Source organism: Venturia canescens, chromosome 2, assembly GCF_019457755.1.
Source record: "Venturia canescens isolate UGA chromosome 2, ASM1945775v1, whole genome shotgun sequence".
In the NCBI taxonomy this organism is placed as follows: domain Eukaryota; kingdom Metazoa; phylum Arthropoda; class Insecta; order Hymenoptera; family Ichneumonidae; genus Venturia; species Venturia canescens.
Genome location: NC_057422.1, coordinates 11,893,831 through 11,920,057, shown reverse-complemented (window position 1 = coordinate 11,920,057; position 26,227 = coordinate 11,893,831). Strand labels below are relative to the sequence as shown.

General features: G+C 41.9%; 1 protein-coding gene across 1 annotated transcript in view; it reads right to left on the bottom strand.

Annotated features, from left to right (window-relative positions):
• Positions 1-25,718, bottom strand: part of Nrt (Neurotactin) — a 37,687-nt gene extending 11,969 nt beyond the window's left edge. The window contains exons 1-2 of the mRNA XM_043411127.1: positions 25,371-25,718; positions 14,363-14,612 (exon numbers count right to left, since the gene is read on the bottom strand). Coding sequence (XP_043267062.1) covers positions 14,363-14,584 — 222 coding nt within the window. The 5' untranslated portion in view covers positions 14,585-14,612; positions 25,371-25,718. The remainder of the gene's footprint in view (positions 1-14,362; positions 14,613-25,370) is intronic.
• Positions 25,719-26,227: the final 509 nt, after the last annotated feature.

Genomic DNA, 26,227 nt, shown 5'->3' with positions numbered 1-26,227 from the left:
CAGAACGGAATTATAAACTTTCGGCCGACGAGAAACCCAGTATGGGCCCAATTTCATGGCGAATCGACAAGAAACATTTTTCTTTTGATCATTTATAACTGTGGCGATATATTTCGCAGATTATCGAAGCGTGTCCTCGGGTGGACCGGGGAAGCCCCTGAATACCGGAAAGGAAGGTGTTCCGGAATTTTTGAAGAAACGTTGCAACCGGAAACGTTGAGCACATCCCACGAGCGTGTGGCCATGTTCTATGTGTTCGTTGAGCCACGTTGAGAGAATGAGAAGAGGAGAAAAAACTCGAATGAAAGGGCGTATGAAACGAAATTGGGCTGAGAAGCCGGGGCGGGCGAAGCTCTTTTGTAACTCAGCGGTTGATCAACGATAAATACACGAGGTTGAGGAAGCCCAACAAACAATAGTGCCGCGTCACAGTTCTGTAATTTTAGTAGCCGAGTAATCAAAAGCAGACGAGCCCTTTTTCTTTTTATCTTTCTCTCCTCACTCCCTCACATTTTCTCTGCTAATGCGAGGCTACTTTGCTGACCGTTCTGGGACGCGGGGGCCAGATAATCGCAGGTGACGTCGAATTAAACTCGAGCACTTCTCGCTTCCGGTTGCGCGTGTCGGTTCCCCGCGATACGTCATCGAGTCTTTCTTTTCTTTCTTTGCCACTCGCGCCATTTCCGGTTCAATTAACACGCGGGATATTGCTCGTGGATGCGACGATTGATCGATACAAAACGAAGCTTCATTTGCCCTCGGGTTTCCACGGGAGGGTGTCGATTTTCGAACCGATTTTTCAGTTTCTTTTCTAAAACTGTGTTCTCCCATTTGTGCTTCCGATTTCTTCTCGACCCTCGTATTTTCCTCATTCCTTTGCTTTACACTGTTCAACTTTTTTCTCCTCTCTACAATCCTCGATCGTCTCTCTGCTCGAGATGAAAATTGGAGTAGCGTTTGTAACGGTCGCGCGGGCCCGTCCGTTCGATCTTTCGTCAGGGAACATTGGCTGCTCTGAAAGCCAGAGAACAGAAGCGATCGGTCTCGATCTGAGCGAAGGGGCTAAGTTGAAAAATCATTTCTCGCCCTGGTCGTTGGGTCTTGAGTTTTTTCCAAAACCGAGGCGCTTAAGCATACAGCGAAGTGGTGCAGGTGGTCTGGCCGGAAACGAGGATGGTCGGGTAGGAAAAACGCAATTTTCTGGTCTGTTGGCTTCTTCGTACGGAGAGCGAGAAAGAGAGGAAGATGGGAAGGGGGACGAGATAACCGATTGGCAAGCGATCGGATAACGAGAGTGCAAGAGCTGCGCACTCGTGCTCGGGGGGAACGATTACAGCCGTAGCTGATCTTGGTCAATAAGAAGATCTCGTTTCGCTCGTTCTCTCCCCCTCCGTCGTTTCTCTATTTTTACTTCTCTCTTCGATCTAATAATGACGAGACAGAATTCTTTAACGATCGGGCTCGTTGACTTCTCCCTTACCGTCCTTTTCCACTCTTTCGTTCTTTACAGACTCGCGAGATTCGAAAGTAACGAGACTCGCCTTGCTCGGCGTGTCTTACGCCGGAGAACCGGCGAAGCAAAACGCCCTCGGAAGCAGTAGCGTCATGCCCCGTAATCGAATTCCATCCAGCGAGTATTTATTTTAAATAAATGAAGAATCCTCCGGAGAATACTTCCGGACGAACCTCTTCTGAGAATTCCAATTGTCACCTTTTGCGCTTAGACCGTTTTTTTGGCCTCTTACAAGTGGTCCACAATTTCCGCTTGGACTTATCAAAGCTTTTTTCTCACAATTGAAAAAGCTTTGAGAAGCTTTTACTTAAAAAGATCATTTAAAAAAAAGAACTAAAAAATCAAGTTTCATTGTAAAAGAATGGCCAAGTTGAAGAAAGGAATTCTGAAGCTCTCGATGAAAGTTTTTCGATCTCGAAATTTACTGAAATTTCGTCGGTGCAAATTTGCACCGGTGCACGGCGGGCTACTTCGTTGAATTTTTCCACCATTTTATCCCACTTTCAGCCCTCGAATTCAGCTGTAGAATAACCTAAATAAAGTCAACATAAAATCGTTTAACAAGAAAGCTTTCTCCCGAGCATAAGAATTAAGGATATATTGCACAGGCGATACAATGTTGCCATGCTAAACCATGCTAAAAACATAAAAAAATTCAAAATGATCAGAATTTTATAAAATTTGGTGAACATATTCTTTAGTGCCAAATTTGACAATACAAATTTTTTAAGATTTTTCTTCTGTACAGTTATCGAGTAATTGATCACTAAAGTTCACGTGTATAAGCATAGCCTTTCCATATATACATTCTGGGCATAAGAAATCTGCTTTAATGCGTAATTACTTGATAACTAAACAGAAGAAAATTTTGGAAAAAATTTGTGTCTTCGCACTTGATGTTGAAGAACATTATCACCAAATTTGATCAATTTATAATTATTTCGACTTTTGTATCATTCACCCTTAAAAGGAAGCAGAAAAACTCTGAAACGGAGTGTCAGACACTCTCGTGACGCACATTATAAAGGACACAAAAAATCTGAAGAGAAAAGCTCCGAGCTAGAAGTTCCCCTCCTTCCTGATGGCATTGTTGAGAAAAGACTAGAAAATCTCGTCCCCTCGCACGCGCGAGCAGCTGAGTGCAAAAAAAAAAAGAAAAATGGGAATTAGAATCTGAACCAAAGGATCACGTGCGTTCTCCTGCGGAATTATATCCCTAGATATAACTATATCCGTGCGAGTACCGAGCAAAAGGAATTCCATCTCGTGAACGGAATTCTATTCGGTCGCGTCCCCCAGCAGAATCTTTTGTGCACGAACTACTAATACTCCGATTGAACTTTACAACTTTGGACTTGAAGCCATCCGGGAGTGCTCACTGCGTGCCGGTTTCTCGTATTACACGACGAGCAGTTTTATTGTTTATCAAGAGCTTCTTTCTCTTCAGCTAAAAAAAGTAAATTTTCGAGCCTCCAGACTTCGTTGAAGCTCCGCGTGCTGAAAACGTATTTTGAAAGAAGTCGTCCATCCCCCCGGGACGATTTTCGATCTCACGGTACGTTCGAACCGTTTCATTTGTTTTTCATATTCGTCGTTGAGGGCTTCATTTCAAGTCGTTACTCGAGGGCTCGAGATGCTTTCTCGAGTGTATCTCTTTCCGTTTGCTTTTGTTTTTCATTTATTTTCGTTTAGACTTGCGGTCTTCGGCGCTCGTCTACGCATCCGACAATGTTGAGTCATTTTCTCGACGTTCGTGATGACGAGCTCAGCCAGTCAGCCGTTGCAAGTTGTACAGAGAGATAGCAATCTTCGAGATGATGCGCGCAGCCTCACATGTGTGTGATAACATACGTCAGAATATCCATTTGGTTGACCCACGAATCGGAATATCATGCCTGGGATGGTCACGCTCCTCGATAAATTAAATTACTTTAATTCGAATAAATCGAATAAAGTGTGTTCAGGAACGGTTAAGGAGCATGAAAAATTGCCACCTTCTCGGCCATTGTTCGATCAAATTCGTGCCGCCGGTGTTCTATTTCTGCTCTGATAATCAGAAAGAGTCCGAGGAACATACGAGGAAGAGGAAACGAGGGAATTTTCGAGGATTATTTTTGAAGCGGAACGTTAACCCGAGAACGAAACGAAAGGGGTTTTTGGCCAAATGAAAGGAGAAATTGAAAAGAGAAAACTCTTGACAATTTTATCGTCGAACTGTCTTCCCGTTCTCCTCGAGACTCGAGACACAAACTTTTGTACTCAATGCCGTCTAGTCATCCTCTTTACCAAAGTGATCCAACAGCCCCGAGCTAGTTGGCTCGCTCTTTGCAAACTACATACACGTGTACGAGCAGTACGAACGCGCGGGCGGACCGAGATGCGAGTGTGCTTTACGAAATGGAAAAAAATCACACCGACTTTCTACTTGGATCCATTCGAACTTTGTCCTTCGTACCATTGAGCATCTCAAAAAAAACTCGTAATCCCAGCTTTCAAATATCACACTTGAGTCGAGAAACGACTTGTGATTAGTCACCTTCTTCGAAAGAATCGTTGAATGAACCCAACATCACTGACTTTGGCAGGAGGTTCGAAAAAGTTTACTCAACCCGCCAAAGAACGTGAAAGCGCGCGGCTCGACAAAGTGGAGAAGCAGCATCGATCGTTGCAGAACATTTTTTCAGAACATTTGGAAACACATTTTCGATGCGGAACTGACACTAAATCATTTGACTTCGTGCCAAGATCGACTATAAACATAATTCCTCGTTAATGTGCTCATCCTCGTGTAAAACTCCGAGCCATTAAAGTGATGTACAGCACTACATTTTTTCCTATTTTATCCCCAAGAATATTGCACGCTGTGATTTACGCTTTACATGAGAGCATATGGCTCCTCCTTTGGGGTTGGATGCACGAAAAAAGAGACGAACTCGGGGGGGAGAGAAGAGAAAAGCAAACATGCTCAGCACACTGAGAATGCATGTGAATATGAATATTTTTCGTATTACGAATGGTGCGTGCGCATTAATGTGTGGCCATAATGCAACACCCATATTTGCTCTAATCTGGGATCGTGTTGGATATTTGAGCGAGCGGCGAGAAGGGGCTGAACGAAGATCGAACAATGGATATGATCTCTCCGGTTTTGTGGCTATCCCTTGCCTCGTTTGGTGCTTCTGACCCCCTCAATTGGCCTAAATATCACATTTTCACGAACAATGTGAGACTCCGCATGAATTATTGTCGAATAATCGGTTGATTGGCAGTCCATTTACGCTCCGGTTTCTCGTTTCGTTCGTTTCTTCGAATATCGACATGTGTATGCGTCAAAATGAGGATCCTAGAATTCACATTGTTGAGAATTTCACTGGAGCTCCCGATTGACAGTGGATTATCGATGAATGCGTTCCACTTCGATTCGCTCGGTTCGATCCTCGGTGTCTCGGTCGATCTATCAAAAGCCGGGTTTTCCTGCATCGGATATTTTCTGACAACACGAAACCCTCATTCTCGTCGAGGATTTTGCTGAGTCCATTTTTAGATGCGACTCCCGCAGCAGTAGAACTTTCCGAATCCCTTTGAAAGGACGATTCAATGAAACTTTTTGCTAAAGTGCCAAAATATTTTTGCCTGTCAAAAACATTTGTGCGTCGCTTTCCAACCGTGAGTCAGGGCAAAGGGCCGAGGACGGTGCTGCCCCGCAAGGGCTTGCGGTCTCTCGTGCAAAGTTTCCGCACTTCGCGGTGGTTCGCCCCCTCGTTTCTCCTAGTCCGGTAATCGATAGCACGCACTTTCAGTCCTTCGCGTACACGTATTGACGCAAACTCTCCCCTCCCCTCCCCCGGCCCGCTCTCTTTCTCTCTCTCGCTGTTGTGGGCTCACCATATTACGACGGTGGACGCCTCGACCCCCCTGCTGGCAACTACGCGTGTCTCCGCATTTCACGGGACCCGATTCTACGTGAGAATCTAATACGTTTTGCGAGGTCAATATAGTTACGACGAATACGAGTCTTGAATTTTTGAATCGAGGATTTTTGAACTTGCGTTGAACAAAAAATCCTGATAATTGATTTTTCGTTTGGTTGTGGCAGGGTGCCCCCTCTAAGTATAAAACCAATTTTCCGTGACCCGAAACCGCGAGGTGTAGCAACCATCTTGAAAAACGCTTTTTTGCAAATATCTCGAAAACTGTGAGTTTCACGCTAAATATGGTAGGGACTTTTTTTGTAGGGAATGAAATTTCCCGTCTTTTTTTATAAAAACTTATTTCTCTATTGTTAATATTTTTCGAGATCTAGTCGATTGAAAAAACCAAATTTCGTTTTTGGAAAATATCTCGAGAATTTTTGAAAATCCGAAAAAAATGTAGGGATCAAAGTTGTAGAGCATTCAATTCTCTGCAACTTTTGTCTGAAACTTTTTTTTGTAAAATCAATAGTTGATGAGTTACTGCCCAATGAAAGTTGCCGTCAGGTAAAAAAATCCGTGATGATGATACGAGCATGCCAAAAAAAGGTGTAATCGAAGAATTTTATAATAAACACAGTAGCCATAATATTCATAGAGAAAAGTTTGAGCGATCAAAACATTTTGACAAATTGTTTGACAAAGACATGAAAATTTTCATCATCACTTACGCGATTTGAGTCGCGATTCACAAATTAGTATCGCATCATAATAATGAAAACTTGACCTCACCAATTTCAAGTGTTGACGATAGATTTAATACAATTTTCTTTGTTTGAAACAGGAAGGGCGATTTTCGACGGTTCGCGAGCTTCCTCCTCCCATGTCCAAGTCATTAGCAAAAGAATCAATGACAAATTCATTTTGAATATCCACTTCTTATTTTTATTCCTATTATTTCACTGAAAAACGAACGAACAGACTTTGGAAGAGATGAATCGATGTCTTTCATAAAATCATCAGGAGGCGGATAAGTTTCCATAGAAGTATCGATGTCATATCGTTTAAGGGTGAATGATACAAAAGTCGAAATAATTAGAAATTGATCAAATTTGGTGATAATGTTCTTCAACATCAAGTGCGAAGACACAAATTTTTTCAAAATTTTCTTCTGCTTAGTTATCGAGTAATTACGCATTAAAGCAGATTTCTTATGCCCGGAATGTATACCTATATATATGGAAACGCTATGCTTATACACGTGAACTTTAGTGATCAATTGCTCGATAACTGTACAGAAGAAAAATCTTAAAAAATTTGTATTGTCAAATTTGGCACTAAAGAATATGTTCACCAAATTTTATTAAATTCTGATCATATTGAATTTTTTTATGTTTTTAGCATGGTTTAGCATGGCAACATTGTATCGCCTGTGCAATATATCCTTAAATGAATGTGTTTAAAAAAGAAATAAGGGTAACTCGCTACTTTAGTGGATTCAAGAATTCGTAGGAAGATGAAAACTCTCGAGTTCGTAGTGACTCGATGAATTTATCGGACTTTCCACACTGCAATTGATCTAATTATTGAGTCATAAATTTGAGAGAAGTTGAGTCAACTTCCAAGGCTATTGGAGTACGAGCGATGACTGAAGATCTGAACGGAATCGGTGAAAAAATCGTGAGACCTTAGTAGCCTGGTGACACAAGATTTTAATGAGAATTAATCGCTGCCCAGTGAAGCACAGTGGTCTCGTCGGTTAATTAAACGAAATGTCTCAGACGATCCGCGCCTCGATTTCTCTCTCGTAAACGGTATACTCACTGGTCACATGTTTCAGTTCCCCTTGGAACGGCTCTTGTGCGTCCCATAAAAAATCCCCTTCGAGACAAATTTTAAATGATAATGAAAATTAGTTAATTGGATTTTTTCCAGGTCCGCTCCGGAGCAGCGCTTCAAGGAGGGTGGATCACGAAATCAAAATAATCAGAATTTCATCGAATTTCGTCATAACGTTCTTTGGCATCAGGTACACAAATACAATTTTTTTCAATTTTTTTTGCCACATGGTTATCGCATAATTGAGCGTTAAATCGAACTTCTTATGCACGAGATGTATAACTGTAAAGTCCAAACGTAAACATGCTTAACTTACGCCCGTCTGTCTCTAAGAATTTAAAGTTCCCGAAATGATGGATTTTAAATCACTAACGTTACATATCTCAGGATCGACTGGACGGATTTACTTGCAACAAAGACCAATGGAAAGGGAAAAATCGAAAAAAAATCATCACCAATTTTCAAGTTCTTTCATAAAATGGTTTGTTTATGAGAGCCGTTTGAAAATTCTGTGACGTCATAAAACCGGCATATTCGCGTTATAAGAGTAGCGGCAGGACTCGCGCTGGCTTTTATTTTGCGCTGCAGTTTTTCTTTTTAATACTTGGCGTCGAGCCGCTACCACGTCTCTTAATATATGTAAACTCTATGCTTATGCAGGTGAACTTTAATGTTCATTTACTCGAGAGCTGTGTGGTAGAAAAATCTAAAAAAATTTATATCCTCTTATATATTTTTGAATAATACATTTGCCAAATTTCATGAAATTTTTCATATTTTTAACATGGTTTAGCATGGTAACATTGTATCGTCGCGATCCACCCTCCTTAATGGATTTATCATATTATCGGGGTGTTGAGATTGTAGAAAAATATTTTTAATCAATAACGTAATCGTGCCGATAAAAACGGGCTCGGCCTGTTCAAAGGAAATCGATTTTCCGATGTTTTATATTTATACGAAAGGCCGTTGGCCAGGCCCACCGCGTTATTCTTCCGCTCGTCGTTTCTTCTCCCTTCCATTAATTTATTCTCCGAGGAGATCGTAACTCGCTTCAATGATAGCGAGAGCGTGTGCGGCGCCTCTCGCATTCGCAAGAACATCTCGCGTGCACCTCTCGTATTTAATCTCCACACTCGAACGTCGAATGTATAAACAGACGAAATGACGAATCGGCTTTCCAAACCGCGGAGGCCGGCCTCTCGGAGGTTCTTCGGGCGGGGGGGCGCTCTGCTCTTTTAATTCCTCCTAAAATTCATTCCGAACTCCAAATTTCTCGGTTCATTTCGTCCAAACGAGAATGCGTCTTCCAATAAACAGACACCGATGAACGCTTATATTCTTTCGTAACGGAAGAAAAACTAGACGAATCGCTTGATTGTAAAATCGTAGCGAGTCCTCCTCGGACCCGAGGCGTGTCATCGAATTTTTTATTGTCAGTAAAAAAAGGAGAAATCCCGTAAAAATGGAAAGTGAACAACACTGGGATGGAGCGTGCGGTGAGTTTTATGAGCAGAAGTGGGAAGAGTTTGAGAGGGGCATGAGCGAGCATGAAGAGCAGCCATGTGGCTGGAAGGTTACACGGCCAAGGGTTCCGGTTATTCTGGTTCTGGCCTTGCCCATGGGTTTCGTGTTTTCGAGCCCTCCTTCCCTTCCCCGAAATAAAACAGAAAAAGCTACCGAAAGAAAAGAAAAGCCTCTCGCTTCTGGCAAAAAACGATCGATTTTTTTCTCTTCTGAATTTTTTATTTCGACAACAACCATAAAAGGACGTACATAGACATACGAGAGGAGTGTGACGGTCGTTTGGAAACAGGAAGTTAAAAAAAGGAGGAAAAAAGCCACGAGGAGTCAGAACGAATGGCTGAAAATTCAGACGACTCTGAAAACGGTTTTGTACTCTTTATAAATTACATTTACGATCACTGGCCTTCCGGAATCTTTCGGAATAGAAGAAAGATATTAAAACTACGAAAACTATGCTTCGAAGAGTGCTGGACATAAAAACTGATCGAAGCGATAAACAACTGAGAGATTCGTACAAAAAAATCCAATTTTTTCGCGTAAGCTCATAAAAAAAGCATGCAAACCGCGAAAAGGTAATTTCTCAATGAAAAAAGAATGGAGGAAAAAAGTAATTGCTCAAAAGTGAGTTACAGTTTTAGGAAAACGAAGGGAAGGAAAATATGCCACGGCTCATTAACGTTTGCATCTTTAATTAGGTGAAATGTTGTGCTCAACACGAAAGTTCAGCGAACCCGAGAGCGCCGGGGCACCGAACAATTTACCGGTCGACACGCAAGGCCGGGTGCGTTGCGGGCTTGACGCGGATGAGAAAGGGGTGGATCGTGGAGCTTCCGGTTTGCTTGTCTAGGCCGAGGGAGGTAATATACCGGGTGGCATATTTTTATTGCTCCTTCTGTCATCGTCTCTGGTCGTTATATTATGCGCATAGAATAATGCTCAGGGTGAATTATGTTATGCGACGAGACGTCACTAATTACCCCTTCGCAGCCCTCGCCAGCGACGCCCTTTTCCTAAATTTGTCAAACCGGCCAACCCCGAGTCGCTAATTCTCCCCGCTCCATATTCAAACTTTCACTTTTTTCATTCGCCATTTTCCTGGCTGTTTTTTCTCACCCGATTGATCCAACTATTTTCGTCCAGTCCACGTTACTCGTGTTCTTCGAAACGATCAACTCCGGTGCGTCGCCGACGAAAGTTTCTTTCGTCAAATTGGTCTCGTAATTCGGGACGATTCCTCACAAGTTTTTCCAGAATCAACCCACCAATTTGGCCTCAATTCTCATCGTCCGATTCCTTTCCTCACTCCTCCATTTCTACCAAACTTTTTGTACCAACGCTATAAATCTCGCACGATCTGACGAATACGACTTTCCTCTCTCGAGGAGATGATGCTCGACGGGGACTCGTTATGATAGATTTCTCTCGTCAAAGGCCTCCCATTACTGAGCACAGGTTACTCGGAACGAGGGGCCCGACGTAATGACGATCTTAATCGCCCTTCGGTCTCTCGACTTCCCTACTTTGTTTAGGAATTTCTGAAAAAAATAACCTTTCTCGTCCACGCTGGGTGATGATTTTCTTCTCTTAATTTCGTCGAGCCGCTGCCGCGTTTTCTCTGGAAGACGGAACGGCGGCGACGTTGCCTATTGAAGTAAGCAACGACGCGGATTTTCGGACGCGAACAATGTTTTTTAACACGCGAATGGGACCGAAACGCCGTTTACTTTGGCGCGGTACTTCGGAAAATGAGAATTCATTGTTCCCGAAGACCGTGGGAACTTGAAGATCGTTCGGTATCTTCTGACAGCGTTTTGACTCGATCTTTGCCTCTCGCACGAGGGAGCAGCCTCCGAGATTTTTCATCAGACCCGCCTTCTCATTTCTCATCTCAACCCGATCATTCGAACGATCGATAATGAATCTTAACAAAGATTCTTAGGCGCGGATGTTTTTTTCACAGCTACACTTCCTTTTATCCACCGATTTTTTCATCTCTCGGGAGAAGTCAAATTCCAGAGCAATATCTCCGGCTCAATGACGAGGATGACCATGGGATAAAGTGACTATTCGGAAGACGAGGCGACTGAAACGAGAACGAGGAATGAAAAGGGACCCGGAGGATGGGCGAGCGGGCGCTGCTTTTTTATTCTCCTCTCTTATATCATCGCCGTTGAACTTTTGTAATTATTTTTCGCTCCAAGGAGAACGAATTGGACGTGTTCTCCACATACATTCCGAGTCAAAAATTCAACGCTACCGAAGTCTCGATTTTCGTCTACAAAATTCTGCGGGATCGGGTATGATAAGTTGGAAATTATTTTCAAATTCAATTTCAAACGAATTATAATATTTTAAAGGACTTCGTTCTTGGAGGTTCGCGAACAAAAGTGTCACTTCTCTTGATATTTTCTTTTTCTTCACTTTCAATTGTTTTTCAATTAAGTTCTTTTTATCATTGCTCTTTACAATGTGAACATTTCGAATTCTTCCATTTCCCTTTCCGCTGCCACAGTTCTACGCGAAAATTTATGATCGAGCTTATTCAAACTATTTTTGAACTTTTTTCCCTCGTAGCTTTCGATCCATTTTATTAAATCCCCCGGGGGTTTTTGCCCCACTAATTTATCTCGTAAGCAGCCCCTCAGTGCCCACTAAGTTTCATCTTCCCCTCTGAATCCTCAAGTGCACCTTTTTCCAGGACTTTAGTCTCGTTTTTCCCTACCGAGTTGCCCAGTATCTTTTTTTAAGGGCAGATGTTTATTTTTTCGTCTCAGCTCGCGTTTCGAGGGATCTCCGCGATTAAGTGAAAATAACGACAATGAAACGCGACCGGTAAAAATAAGCGTTACGCCCTCGACAGACGCCCTTGTTACTGGCTCGTGGAAGGGCGTGTGCTGCAGGGCCCAATTTTATTGAAGCACAAACGTGGGTCCGCGTTCTTGCTTCTGATTTCACCGGAAATCCATGTCTCAACGGGAAACTCGGTACGAGAATAATGAAACTGAAATTTCTCTGATTTTGACTCTGCTGACTCTGACAAATTGAGACTCTCGATGAAACTGGAAAATTGAGCTCTTTTCTGCCCCGAAAATTCAACATGAGCTGTTGGAAAAATGGATTCTTATCAATCGAACGTCAAACATACAGAAATAAATCCGGAGACCCCACGTCGAAGCACTAATTTTGCAATTAAAACTCCACACTTCCGGTCAAGAGAGAGGGAAGACGCGAAGGAATCCGGTGAGGCTGCGAGCCCTCCCGCTGATGCGAACTCCCGAATGGGGATCCGATTCGTCACTTTTGATTTTTGTAGCCCAATCACTCGCCACGATTATCGCATGTTAAGTATCAAAACGGAAGTGAGAATTGCTATTGTCCGAGGCTCGGAATGCCTCGGAGTTCTTTCCTAGCCCCGAGGCAGCAGTCGTGCTTCCTTTTCGTGCATCCTGGCACATTGTGTCGGCGAAGAATAGAAAAAAAATGGGAAGAATGAAATGATCTTGTGGCATCGTCTAGACGTTTCAGTTTCGTTGGTCATTTCGTCGTCGGGGTATCTCGTCTCGATTACAATAGCCTCGTAATCGGATAGAAGCCGCGTTCGCGAACCAACAGAAAAGTACCAACTCGTCGCCACTTTCTTTACCAATTAAGTTCTCTAATAAGAAGAGATTAAGCCAATTAGTAGAAATTAAACGTGGCGAGTGCAACGACTCGCCACCTCGTGAGACGCCTCGACTCCGCTGGTGCGCCCGCGTTAAAGAAAAAGGAAAATAAAAAAGAGAAACGCGAGAACGATAAGGAAGCGCGGGCTCGAATCGGACGAACGAGAAGCGTATTGGATCGGATTACACGACACTTCACAGAGAGCTTCGTCGCATTCCAGCCCCGAAATCTCTTGTACACACAAAACGGCGTCGCACCCAACCGGTGTGTTCATCTCAATTATTTCGAAACTCGTGAGCAGCGAAGGGACAAAATAATTAGTTGAAATTCCCCGCTCAAAAATACCGATTTCAGGGGATTTTTTTCGAGATTCCAATCAAAAGCTGTTCAGTATTCAACACTCGACTCAAACCTACGAATTCGCCCCCGGATTGACTTCTCACTCTTGGTTGGATCGAGTGGAACGTTCCATTCGATTTTTATCCGTAGTTTCGAGGACCTCAGCTCCGAGTCGATTATTTTCACTGATCCAACAACTTCGATGCTTCTGACACTCGCGCAGGTTTCAACCGACCGAGCATCTTCGTTGGTTACCGGAGAGAGAGAGAGAAAAACAGGAAATTCTACGGCTCTTTTCAAGCCTCATTTTCACAAGCTCGCGTTTCCGCGCTCCGAATCGAACATTCCGAAAATTGGAAACCCAAAAACACAGAAAAAGCCCATCCAAAGGGTCGAATACCAAGTTTCTGTTAATGAAAATTCGGAAGGAGCGAAATGACGAGCAAAAACTTGATGAATTTGGCAAATTTTATAATATTTTTGTAGCCACTTACAGCGTCGGTGGTGAAAGTTGCTTAAAAGTCACGTTAAATAAACGCGCTTATCCGGCCTCAGGATCGGACGTTCAAATGGTGAGAATGCAGACACACGCGCGCGAATTACGGCGACGGCGATGTCACCATGACTACAAAAACTCGTGCCAGGTAGCACGCCAATAGGAAATGCTTCCATGGAAAGGAAACCAGCAAAAAACGATTATACACGGTGAGTTAGGAGCAGGAACGGTGGTCACGGTCTAACGACACGAGAACTTGTGGGACCTCTAATGTTGAGGGGGAAGCTCGATTTTCGTAGATGTACGAGTGCGAACTGTAACGGACTCGGTTTCAGGCATCGACGTGGACGGTCCCACGACCCTGCCGGGCCATTGCCAGACACCTGGCTTATCGATTTTTCCCAAATTCACTGAAATCCGGAATGGACTCCCGTCGACAGAAAGTGAGGGAAATTGTTCAAATATTTTTCTGTCTTTCGATTGAAAGAGGACCGGATGCAGCAAAACATTTTCCTTCTTCGATCTTTTCGCTCCTTTTTCTGTTTTTTTTTTTTTTTTTTTTTCGTGAATTCGAATTAAGGTCAAGCGATATGTATTGAATATAATACGAAAAATACACTAGATTTTATAATTCCAAGTTGATGAATTGAAGATTTGCGTGAATCTTGTCGAACAGCGCTTAATAATGTGTGAAAAATTTGGAGAGGTTTCACCGCCTGGTAATTCGTTGTTGGAAACGACAGGTTTAGCGTCGGCTCTTGTGGAAGCTTTAAAAAAATTGCCAACTTCAATAATAAGATCTGAATTTTGAGAGAGCGAATCATCGGCACGTTCCGCTAGAAGTTTAATACTGCCTTAGGCTTTCCGTTGAAAAAATGTGATTGTGCAAAGTTGGAAAATAGTTTTTTCCATAAGATACGCTTGAGCCTCCTTAATATATGAGGATTCTTGAGGCGATTCAGAGAAAAAATAACAAATTTTCTCCGAAACGTTTAAAGTCTTTCAGTTTCGTTTCGAACGGATAAAAAAAAACAAATGAGAACGAGCCAGTTCGCTGATGGAAAACAGTCTTACCTTGCAAGGTTCTTTGCTCTTGGTCCTACAGAAACCAGGCATTTTGATACCGCCGATGGGTATCTTTTTTTTGGGTTTCTGTTCCTCGGACTCGAGATCAGGGGCGGGTGCTGCGCCGGTGTGTTTCGTGTTCTCCGCGTTCAGCATCTTCTCCCTCTCCTCCTCGGCGATCTCTTTTTTGTCCATGCTTTTTTGATCTTGCTCCTGATCAGTTTGACTCATGTTCTCGTATCTCCGTTATCGAGGCTAACTGCGATCACAAATGCAATAAAACGGCATTGAGGTAAGGCAACGGAAAATAAAAGAAAAATAAACGATTGAAGTTGAGAAAATTTTGAAAACCCGAGTTCAAAACTAGCCTGGAACAAGCTCCGTTGCTGGCTTTCAAGCGTCCAAATTTTCTCACCAATTCATTTTCAAAAGAGATACTCGAGGCGTTGATTTACGAACAATAAATGTCAATATACGCCCATAAATTGGAGCGGGACTGAATAGACGCCGATGTGGCAGCACATACGCCGGTTTTCAAACCCAACGGATGCGTTAAGGCAGGATGATCATACTTTGAGCGCCCGAAAATAAGGCTACTTTTAAAAATTATTAATTAAATCGTGAACAAAGCCATTCACGTAGGATTCGTTAAATAATAAATACACTCTAGAAGTGGATTGGAAAAAAAATTCATTTTTTATGCACTTTTAGCATACAGAACGACCACTTGAATACAACGCCTCGATCAATAGGTGGAGATCTGCACTGGTGTTGAAATTTCAAAAATTTATAAAACGAGACGAAAAAATTTTGATATTTTGGATCTGTTATTACTCTCTGATTCCACGACGCTGAAGTTTGCAACGTTGGAGTCCAACGAAATTGACAAAAAAAAACATTTGTGATTCTCCTATTTTTTATTCCACGAATCGTTGGTGCAGACTGAAACACTACGAATTGCAAATTAAGCAGGTAAGAGAATTGGAGAATTGCTGGAATCGTTGGAGAGTTTTTTCAGTTCATTTCGTTGGACTCCAACGTTGCAAATTTCAGTGTCATCTGATTCCTTTACAAGACAAAATAACAACCGTCCTCTTTACACGGCTCTACTCAAAACGACGCTGCTCTCAAATTTGTAAAATCAATACAATGCATTTGTCATTAATAATCTGTGTTATCCGCCTAGACATGCTGAAGAGTAGAGACGTTATTCGTGCATAAAATAAAAATCTTTAGAGTGGAAACGTTATCGAGTAGATTTACAAGAGTCGAGTTACGTTGCAGCAAGTCAAAAAGTTTTCTTTCAGTAAATGTATTCAACAACAGTTCTCCTCTAAATGCATGTTTGAAGAGCGGAGTTGTTATCGAGGAGAGTTGTGATGAGTTTAGTTATAAGTAGCTGCTAGTTAACAACCCTATTGGTAGCCATTCTCGATAAAAACTCCGCCCCTTAATGACGAAGTTTGCAACGTTAGAGCCCAACGAAACGTTCTAAAAAAAGTCTCCCACAATTCCAGTAATTCTCGAATTTTCTTCCCTGCCGAATTTGCAATTGGCAGTTTTTCAACCCACCCCAATGATTTCGTGAAATAAAAAATTGGTAAATTGCTGATGTTTTTTTCGTTGAATTCGTTGAACTCCGTTGCGAATTTGAGCGGCGTGCTCCTTAATAACTGCGGATCTACGTAGAGAACACCCTCCTTACGACGCTGAAGTTTGCAACGTTTGAGTCGAACGAAATGAAGGAAAAAAACATTTGTAATTGACCAATTTGTTTATTTCACCAAGTATCGGTGCAGGTTGAGAAACTTCAAACTGCAAATTCAACAGGGAACGAAATTGGAGAATTACTAGAATTATTGGAGTTTTTTTTATCACTTCGTTGGATTCCAACGTTGCGAACTTCAGCGTCATCCCTCCTTAACGTATCTACTCCGGAGAGATATTGAAGAAGATCGTGGATCATACACGAGCAAACGTAGAGTTATTATGAATTTCGGAGTAAAGATTTTAGAAGCAGAGTTATTTTTGAGTAGAGGCGTAAAGACGATGATTGTTATTCTGCCCTTTATAAACCTGTTTAGAGGTTGCGTAAGAGAAATTTAACAGCCTCCCCACTATTCCGCGCCGTCGAATTCGGGATCAGCTATCCGCTATAAGCGCGAAGTTATTATATATCTATACGAGAATTAATATTGATCATATATAAATATTAATAATAATACGTGTCGATTTGAAGTTAGAAATTTTGCTCCGAACTCATAAGAGGCATTTGGGCACAAACCTCGAAAGCGTATGACGCTGAAGTTTGCAACGTTGAAGCCCAACGAAACGGTCTAAAAAATCCTCCAATAATTCCAGTAATTCTCCAATTTTGTTGCCTGCCGAATTTGCAATTCGTAGTTTATCAAGCTGCACTGATGCTTCGTGAAATAAAAAATTGGTGAGTTACAAATGTTTTTTGAGATTCATTTCGTTGGACTCCGACGTTGCAAACTTCAGCGTCGTGAAAACGTTTGAGAGTGAGGGAAGCTCTCTGCAATGAAAACGACGAAGAGGCTTACAGCGGACAGGCTTATAAGGGGGTTCGACTGTATCGCTAGCAAGGGGCTGAATTAGGATTATTTTATGTGCGCGCAAAAATAAAAAAAACTGCGACGAAATAAGCAAGAAGAGGGAAAGCTTCATGTTTTTTCACTGCTTTCAGACAAAAGATAAAATAGTAAAGATCAATAGTTTCAAATGATCACAGTTCAGCCGGTCATTGCTAAAACGTCCGGAATACGTCACAAAAATGTCACAACGATCGGTATAATAGTTTCGGAAATAGTTGCACCAAGCAGTGTAAAATGTAGTTTCGAAACAAACGCGGATTCGAAGTTTTGTACAGCCGAATTGACGCGCCAAGGTTTGGGGGAAGGCGCGGAATGACGCTGAAGTTTGCAACGTTGGAGTCCAACGAAATGATGAAAAAAAAACTCTCGAATAATTCTAGTAATTCTCCAGTTTCGTTCCCTGTCGAATTTGTTGCAATTCGTAGTTTTTCAACCTGCACCGATACTTGGTGAAATAAACAAATAGGTCAATAAAAAATGTTTTTGTTCCTTCGTTTCGTTGCTGGACTTGAACGCTGCAAACTTCAGCGTCGTGGGGGCGAAAAAGTGCCGTCAGGCTGCTTAAATCGTTTGAAAATGAAAGGGTTTGAGCGCGTCGTTCTCAAACAAATAAGAAAGCTCGCGTGGCAGGAAGAGAAGGGAAGAGAAAGAGTGGAGGATCGCCGTGGGTTCTCGCCATTCATTCAACAAAAAATCTCTCTCCGTCCTCTCCGCTTAGCTCGGTTCTCTTTCTCTTTCCCTCGCTTTTGCCCACTGGCATGGAGCATCAACTTCGCATCCTCTCCGATCCTCGATAATCGCTCGTTCGAGATCTTCGTGTCTCTTCTCATCTCGCTGAACATCTGCACCGAACCCGGACCCGAAACGACCGTGGAAAGGGCTCGAGCTTCTTCGAGTGATTCTCGGGGACTCGAAAGTCGCTCGGGATTGGCGCGACTGATTATATCGCATTAGGCTAAAATCGTTGTCCGAATTCTCACCTGACACGTTCATCCCAAAGCGATCAAACACTGTCAAATCTTTCGGGCTGCTCCGAGTCTAACAATTGCATTTCAATTTTTTAACATCCGAATAAAAATCCTATCGAATCGCGTAAGCTGAAACCTCCTGAAAAGTGTTGGACCCCGAAAAATGCCGAGCACGGAAGAGCCACGGAAGAGACGACGAAATCCGCGATATCGCGGTTTCTGACCGAGAGAAAATCAAGGCCAGAAAGCAGCATAAACTTCGCGCATGTAGCATCGTATGAAAACTCGATAATTTGGAAGCAGAAGCAACCGAAAGGTCCCGCGCTCTCTCACAGCGTGTGGCAGATGCCTGGCACGTGTTACCCCGCCTACTCGACGTACAAATCTATACACGCTACGATGCGTGGCACATAGTCTGCGATAATCGACGATGAGGGTTCTCCCATGTATTTGCAATCGCACCTATGTATTCGATCCCACCACCTTCATCCGTGCCCCCCTTTGTCGACGTTCCGAATGAACCCCTCGATTTTTAGAGTTCTCGGGGTGTCTCAGAGCTCTGCGCGGGCTGGTGGCTCCCACCGAAAGTCGCAGGGTTAAAAAACTTCTCGCGGACTAAAATTTATTCATCATTTGAATAAAAACGTGCTCGATTCGAAGATGCTGAAGTTCGCGACGTTCGAGTCCAACGAAACTAACGAAAATTACGTTTGTAATTGACCAATTTTTTATTTCGCGAATCGTTGATGCAGAGTGAAAAATTACGAATTGCGAATTAAGCAGCTAACGGAATTGGAGAATTGCTGGAATTGTTGGAAAGTTTTTTCAGATCGTTTCGTTGGACTCGAACGTTGCAAACTTCAGTGGCACCGATTCGACTGTTCTTTAGTTTAATAAACTGAATCGATTTTTCTCGGTGCGAAATTCCTAATGAAATATCCTGCAGTAAGCTCATTCGTCGAAAGTTCTGGTCCAACCTCCCCAAACTAATAATCATTAGTGAGCATTTTCTCTGATTAATCCGGAAGAAAAAGAAACGTCTGTTTTCAGGGAAAGTCACTCTCTAAATACGTGCCCGAGACCTTACTTTCCTGATCGAATGATCGTTCAAACGATGCAACAAAATGTTGAAATACTGAAACACACGTTCGTTATCAGTGTAAAGAAATGAAATGTAAAGAAATGTATTACAAATAGCTGAGAAAGCTAATAAATATCAATCAATCAATCAGAAAATTTGTGGATAAAAATTCGACCCGATTGAGGAACAAGAATGGTGCAGATTCGATGGAGAGCAGGTCGAAAGTACTCGTGGCGTCTCCAACCTCATAAATTATAAGCTTTTGAAGTAGCACTTTCAATACTTTGATTGAAACGTAATCATAATAATAATAAATCCCGAAGAACTTTCACTTTTCATCACTAGCACCGTCCCCCCATCGTGGCTCATTTTTTCGTGAATTTTTTCAAAGTGTGTATACAACAAAAATCGAACTATAAAAAAAAAATATTTTTGCAACCTTCGTGGCGTGCCCTCAAAGTAGAACCATCGAACAAAATTCACGAATTTCATCAAATTCTTTAATCTCAAATTGCGTGTTCCAACATGGCTCAGCTCTTCGGCGACCTGCCAGCACGATCCCTGAGCAGGGATCGAAAAAAGTCAAGCCCTCAAAGGGTTAAGGTATTACTGGATGGATAGCCCAGCCGATAAATTGTACCTGATCGGAATTTCCGTACTTCGTGATGCAATAAAAATCTGAAAAAATTCAGCAACATTTGGAAAGTTATGAACTACAATTATCGCCCAAAAGTTATTAATAAATGGTTTAAATAAATAATTTTTTAACAATTTTACAGTAAAGCCTTGTTTCTTTTACGAATCGAATGTGCGCATTTTTCTGAATGCTCATGATTTTTTTCAGAATTTTCGTGGATTTTTGAAATTCCCTTTTTTAAATTTTTCAAGTGGCTCTATTTGTACATTTTTGATCCAGTAACCTTGAGACTTTTTAAAACCGATGGTAAACATATCTTCTAAATAATATCCAAAATTCAAATTTTTAAAAATTTTTTTCAAAATTTTTTCAAGAAATTTGAAAAATCCACGAAAATTCGGAAAAAATTCCCGAGCATTCGGAAAAATACACACACACATTTGATTCGTAAAAAAAAACAATAGCTCACCGCAAAATTATTGAATAATTAATTGTTTAAACAATTTTTCATTAACTTTTGGGCAATATTATTATTGATAATTGTTGTTCATAGCTTTCCAAACGTTGTTGAATTTTTTCATATTTTTATTGCATCACGAAGTACAGAAATTCCAATCAGATATAATTTTTGGTCGAGCTATCCGTCCAGTTATACCTTAAAAATTCGAATGCTCAATCCGGGCCGTGGACGCGGCTCCGCGTCGACAATTTTCAAGTATCAGGACACCCTGTACACTATTTTTTCTCCTCCACGTCCATACATGGGGCTAGGCTAGTAGCGCAAGGGGGTTGAATAGCACACACCATTGCTTTGTCCGATCGGAGAGACGAACAATGGACGTCCACTAATATTACAATAAAGCACCTCTTTTTCCATTGGAGAATTCCGGGCCCCTCACCGCGCGCTGGAAACCCTTCTGGTTCTGTAATTCGTGCGCGCACTGCGAAGGGCGGAGGGGGGCATTGTTAGCCGAGCGTGTGTCGGTGCCGTTGAGACGAAGGACCGCGGCAATAGATTACAATCACGGTACGTCCTCGGTTCTCTATCTGATTTTCAGAATGTGTGTATATGCAAAAGTGTACTTATTCTCGGCGAGGATCCCGCACGCGCTAAGTTGTCGTGGTCGTACGACTGGGAAGGAAAAAACGGAAAAATAAAAACGATATTGATGAAAGCACGTGGAACGGGGAACGGAGACGGGAGGATGACTCGTTTACCGATAACATCGTAAATTCATCAGTCTCGATGCGAACTTTTTACTCCTTGTTACAACGCCCACGGTACACGTGGGACGCCCTTCTTCGAGGGCTCGAGGGGAATTGAATTCGTCGATGAATTTACGATCCTTGATCACTGGGATATTCGTGGACGAAAACTCCTCAGGGCTTAGCTTTGTGGAGAGACTTTTCTGTCAATGGGGATTTAAGGAGCGAAGTTTACTCTTGGAAAAATTCACTTTTTCACTCTGATTCACTAGCTTTGTTTCTAGGAAGCAAAAAGTTTTTTATTATCGGTTCGCCAGTTTGGGGTTCATCAGTAAATAAAAACGGTGGTCCGTGCACGAAGATTGGACGAGGCTGAAGCTCGCAACGTTCGAGTCCAACGAAACGAAGGAAAAATTATTCGGAATTCACCGGTTTTTTACTTCACCCCGGACAGACTGAGAATAACGAATTGCAAAGCGGGGAATTACATCGGAAAATTACTGAAATTGTTGAGGGTTTTTTTATATAATCTCCGACGCTGCAAACTTCAGGGTCATAAACATTGAATAGAAATGTGGCGATGGAATCTCTGTGAGCTCTCATGCAAATTTACACTTTATTCAAGTTCTATAATTCTGTCTCACGATTTTTAAAGTTCTTCAAACAAATCATTTGATAAATTGAAATTATTGATTTAATTCTTGCTAAAAAAATGTTTGCTCCTTCGATCTTTAATGCTTGAATTCCCGTTAAATTTGAATTGATTTATTAGACTGCCGGAATAAAATAAATTTCAATTTGAATAAAAATTGGAAAACATTTTCATTCCTCCTCGGGGCAACGTGGCTCGAGAGGCTCCCAGTCGATTCGCATGCACCGTGACTCCGTTGTAAAGAAAAGAGTTGCGAGTGTTTGGATTTGTGAAAACGACGCTGAAGTTTGCAACGTTGGAGTTCAACGAAATGAACGAAAAAAATATTTATAATTCATTATTTTTTTATTTCACGAATTATTGATGTGGCTTGAAAAATAACGAATTGGAAATTCGGCAAGGAATAAAATTGGAGATTTACTGGAACTATTTGAGAGTTTTTTAAAATTATTTCGTTGGACTCCAACGTTGGAAACTTCAGCGTCATTTTGTGAAAGGGAAATTTGGATTATCTTGAAATTGCCTCGGAAGTGAAATTGAAATAATTGAAACAATTCGCGTTCGATCGATCCTCTCGTAGGTCGAGAAAAACTTGAATAACTTGCGCAAAAAAGAATAATGATCACGGCCGAGTGCAGAACGCATGGGGGAGTTGGCGTTGACGGTGGCGAGGGTGGATTACCGGCGAAGTATAAACGTCCCGCTGGCGCCAAGGGGGACTCGACGCAATCCCGAGAACTCGCGTGCCTCCTCGTGAAAAACCTCGTGAAAAGTGTTTGTGTGTACAACGTCGTTGGAGACGGACATGCGTGCGGCGAAAAATCAAACTGAAGAGTCTGGTAATCCTGACGTTCGGATCTGCTCTCGTAAACACCGAGCCAGTCACGTGTTTCCACTTGAAAAAGTGTTTTTCGAACACTGCTCCCTCATCGTTGGACTCGTGTTTTTTATTTCCATTTTTATCTTCCTCCGAGGCACGCTTTCGTTTTCGAGTCTCGATCTCCGGTTCGCAAAGTTCGGACGCTTATTTTCTCCGAAAATTGAGCAAATCACTGAATGGAAAAATCAATGAATGTCGGTGGAAATGCGAATCGTTTGAACTTGAGATGCAAAGTTAAATCTAACCGAGGAGCTGACTTTACGCCGGACAATTAAAATAGCAGGAGATTATTTCGCAACGACGGTTCGTGTATACACGCGGGGATCAATGCGACGATAACGAAATAGCATCAAACCGGAAGTGGCGTCCGATTTCATTAGCCGTAATCACGGAGCTCAAACTCGATCGTAAATAAAATATAAAATATGTTTTATTAAATATATACATGTCGAGGAGAATCATGTCGAACCGATGATGCTGAAGTTTCCAACGTTGGAGTTCAACGAAATGATGTAAAAAACTATCCAATAATTCCAGTAATTCTCCAATTTATTTCCTCTCGAATTTGTACTTCGTAGTTTTTCAATGTACACAATTATGATTCGTGAAATAAAAAACTGATGGATAAATCATTTTGTTTTCATTCATTTCGTTGGACTCCAGCGTTGGAAACTTCAGCGTCGTTCGAACTGTCGAACTCCTAATCTCGATTAACTCTGTCATTCAAGCGTCATTTATCATTTTATATTTTCGTACTTCACGTCATCTTATACTTGAAGTTAAAATCTTGTGAAATAATAAAATATTATTATTGATAATTGTAATTCATAAATTTCCAAATGTTGCTGAATTTTTTAAGATTTTTATTCCATCAGGAATTACGGAAATTCCGATCAGGTGCAATTTATCGGCCGGGCTATCCATCCAGTAATACCTTAAGGGCCCCAACGGATCACCCGTTACATGTCCATGCACTCTTACGTCGATACGCATAAATAGGCATAATCTCTATTTATATTTTTTGTTTTGTATGTGCAGTCGAAGAAGATGACATAACTGTAGGTAGAAAACGGTATAGAAGGTTGAGGGTCGGTGCCCATGGGCGATCGATCCGTTTACGTCTGGGCGTCGCGTCGCGACGCCGCTAAGGTTCCATGGAAGAAGAAAAAACTAGTCAGCGAGAGTTCTCTTTCGCCTGATTATTGTTCAAGTATTTAAAGAAGCGATAAAGCGAGTATAAAATCGACAAAAGTTTGATTGTACACGCCAATAATAAAGGCAATGACGACCGGAATTGACGAAGGAAGGTGACACGTTTCCAGGGGGCGAAGAGCGCTCGAGAAAAACTTTCCGTAAAATTGTAAACGACGAAAAAAACGAAAAACATTCGCGGCCAAAGTTTTCGCTCCTGCGAAATAAATTCCGAGATGTTAAAATACGAGGAAAATACTCTTTTTCCTCTCATTCGTTGAGTGAACGCGCTCGAGAACTTCGACACGAATTTTGAAGGGGATTATTTACGGGTCAACTTGGCACGAGGAATGGAAAAATTCTGCGACACTCTCGCAGGACCCGCACGAAATTCGACCGCGGTTTTACGAGCTCCCAGGTACGAAGCACCGTCACTTTTTGCAGTCCTAAGTTTTGTGTATATATAAATGTTGGCGAATTAAGCAGAGTAACAGTACGAAGCAAGGATCGAGGTGAGCCCATATTATTTGACGGAGCAGGGTTCGTCGGGGTCCTTTTACAAGCGAAACGTTTCAACGCGTATATGTATAGAGCTACGTACACGGAGTTAGAATTGAGGAGAGCCGAGTATACTATTTTTGGCGACGTTGCGAGAGCCTCACGAGTCTGGATGGATCGATGCGGATCCCTGAGAGTACTCTCTCGCTCGCAACCTTCGGAGCCCTTCGGGCATCATCAACGACCCCTGCCCCTGATCCTCTTGGGCGCTCGCTCTTCACTCTCTTTTTCGATGTTTCTTAAACTCACAAGGAAACTCGAATTTTTGGGGCAAAACGCTTACGGAATTCACTGCTCTCGTTTATTCGCACAGCGGATTCTAAAACGTCATTTTTTCCTCGCGCACTTTCAGCGAATGTGATTTTTCCGATTTCTCGCCTTGTGTTTTATTCGATTGTTCGAGATGAGCGACGGTTGAGTCAAATTTTTTCGTGCACTCGTACGGCTTTGACATGTTTTATTCGATTTAATGGCGTTGACGCTTGATAAAATCCACGTGGGTCCTGAGCTCAAAGTTTATTCAGGCCCAAGTAAAAAATAATCAGGTTTCAGCGCTACAATGTTTGTTGAAAGACGATGTTTTGCTCGGTATAGAATTATTTTTATTTGGCCTTGGCTATTTCCGAATAATAATACGAGAGCGGGCCTATAGCAAACGATGAAAAAGCTTAGAAGACGCGCTAGCCGCCTTTTTCTCTTGTCTTTGTCTTTTTTCGCGGGCACCTTCTCTCTCCGTCTCACTTCCTTACTCTTTGTGTCTGCGCGGAGAGATGTTCCCTTGAGAAAAAGAATTAACAACTGCCAGAACGGTAGCAAATAAAAGAAAAAATTCACCGAGCACATTTTGTTAGTTGAGAGTACGTTAAGTCGTTCCGAAACAAGAACCTTTATGCTAAAACACAAAACGGTGGAGAGAACGAAATTACGATCGAATACACAAACTGCGAGAGACAATGACGCCGCTTCCCCAACCCCAACAGAACGTCTAAAATTTACGTGCGTTGTTCCAAAATTGGTTAAAAATTCGTTGTGGCTCGTATACCTTCGAATTAAATGCGTAAAAACAGTGTTTTTACGCTTACTAATGCTCATTTTTAAGTAGTATACAATATACGCAAAATTTACGAAAGTATTGTCGCAATCGATGACAAAGGAAATCAAAAAGTTTGTAATAATGTATGCGGAAGGAGAAGAGAAACAATCTGCTTTCAAACAGTTCAAAAACGTACCTGTCTATCTCTAAAATGGTCCGAAGTATTTCGTCCTTGTTTCGATGCGCACAAAAATTCACAGATCACACGATTTGCTATGACACTGAAATAGTGTATAAATATTTCGAATTCGTCGGGATTTTCTTCGTAAAACCCGCGCGAGCGAAGCCGGCGTTAATTTCGAACTGTAATAATTCGTGAAAGCGCGCTTATAATTTTCATATAATTGAACGTACTCGTACCACTACCAAACACCGAATGCACAATGCACGATACGACGCGCCGGTCTCTCGTCCTCTTCCAACCTCCAAGTTCCGAGTCCTTTTGCGCCTTTTGCTTTGCGGCACTTTGCGCTCTTGAAAAAGAAGTCGGCAGCGCCACCTTCTAAACTACGGCTCAGCTACTTTGTTGCAGAGCCGGTACGAGTAGTTCGCGCATGCGCAAACAGTGGCGTCGTGTCGCTGTTTCCAATTTTCAAAGAATCAAAGATATTCGTGCACGCGATCTTCTTTTATAATAAACGTGTTAACACAGACATTATCGGCGACGAAAAAACCGCTACACGCCACTTCGATAAAATCACACTTTTTCGTATTACATTTCATATGAACAAAATAAAAAGAAATGCCGGTCGTTTCGTTCTACTTTATTGATCAAATATTCATGAAAATACAAAATTCCATCATATTTTCTGTTCGCTATCAAGAGATTCATTTTTTTCAAATATAAGAACATTCGTGAGGCGTGACAGCAATCCAACAGTGACATTAAAATAACTGTCTCGGAATCCACGAAATTTCAATACATTTTTTAAATTGTATTTCGCAATTAAAGTAAATTGTTTTCTTATGAAGTGAAAGGTTAGTTTTCTCAAT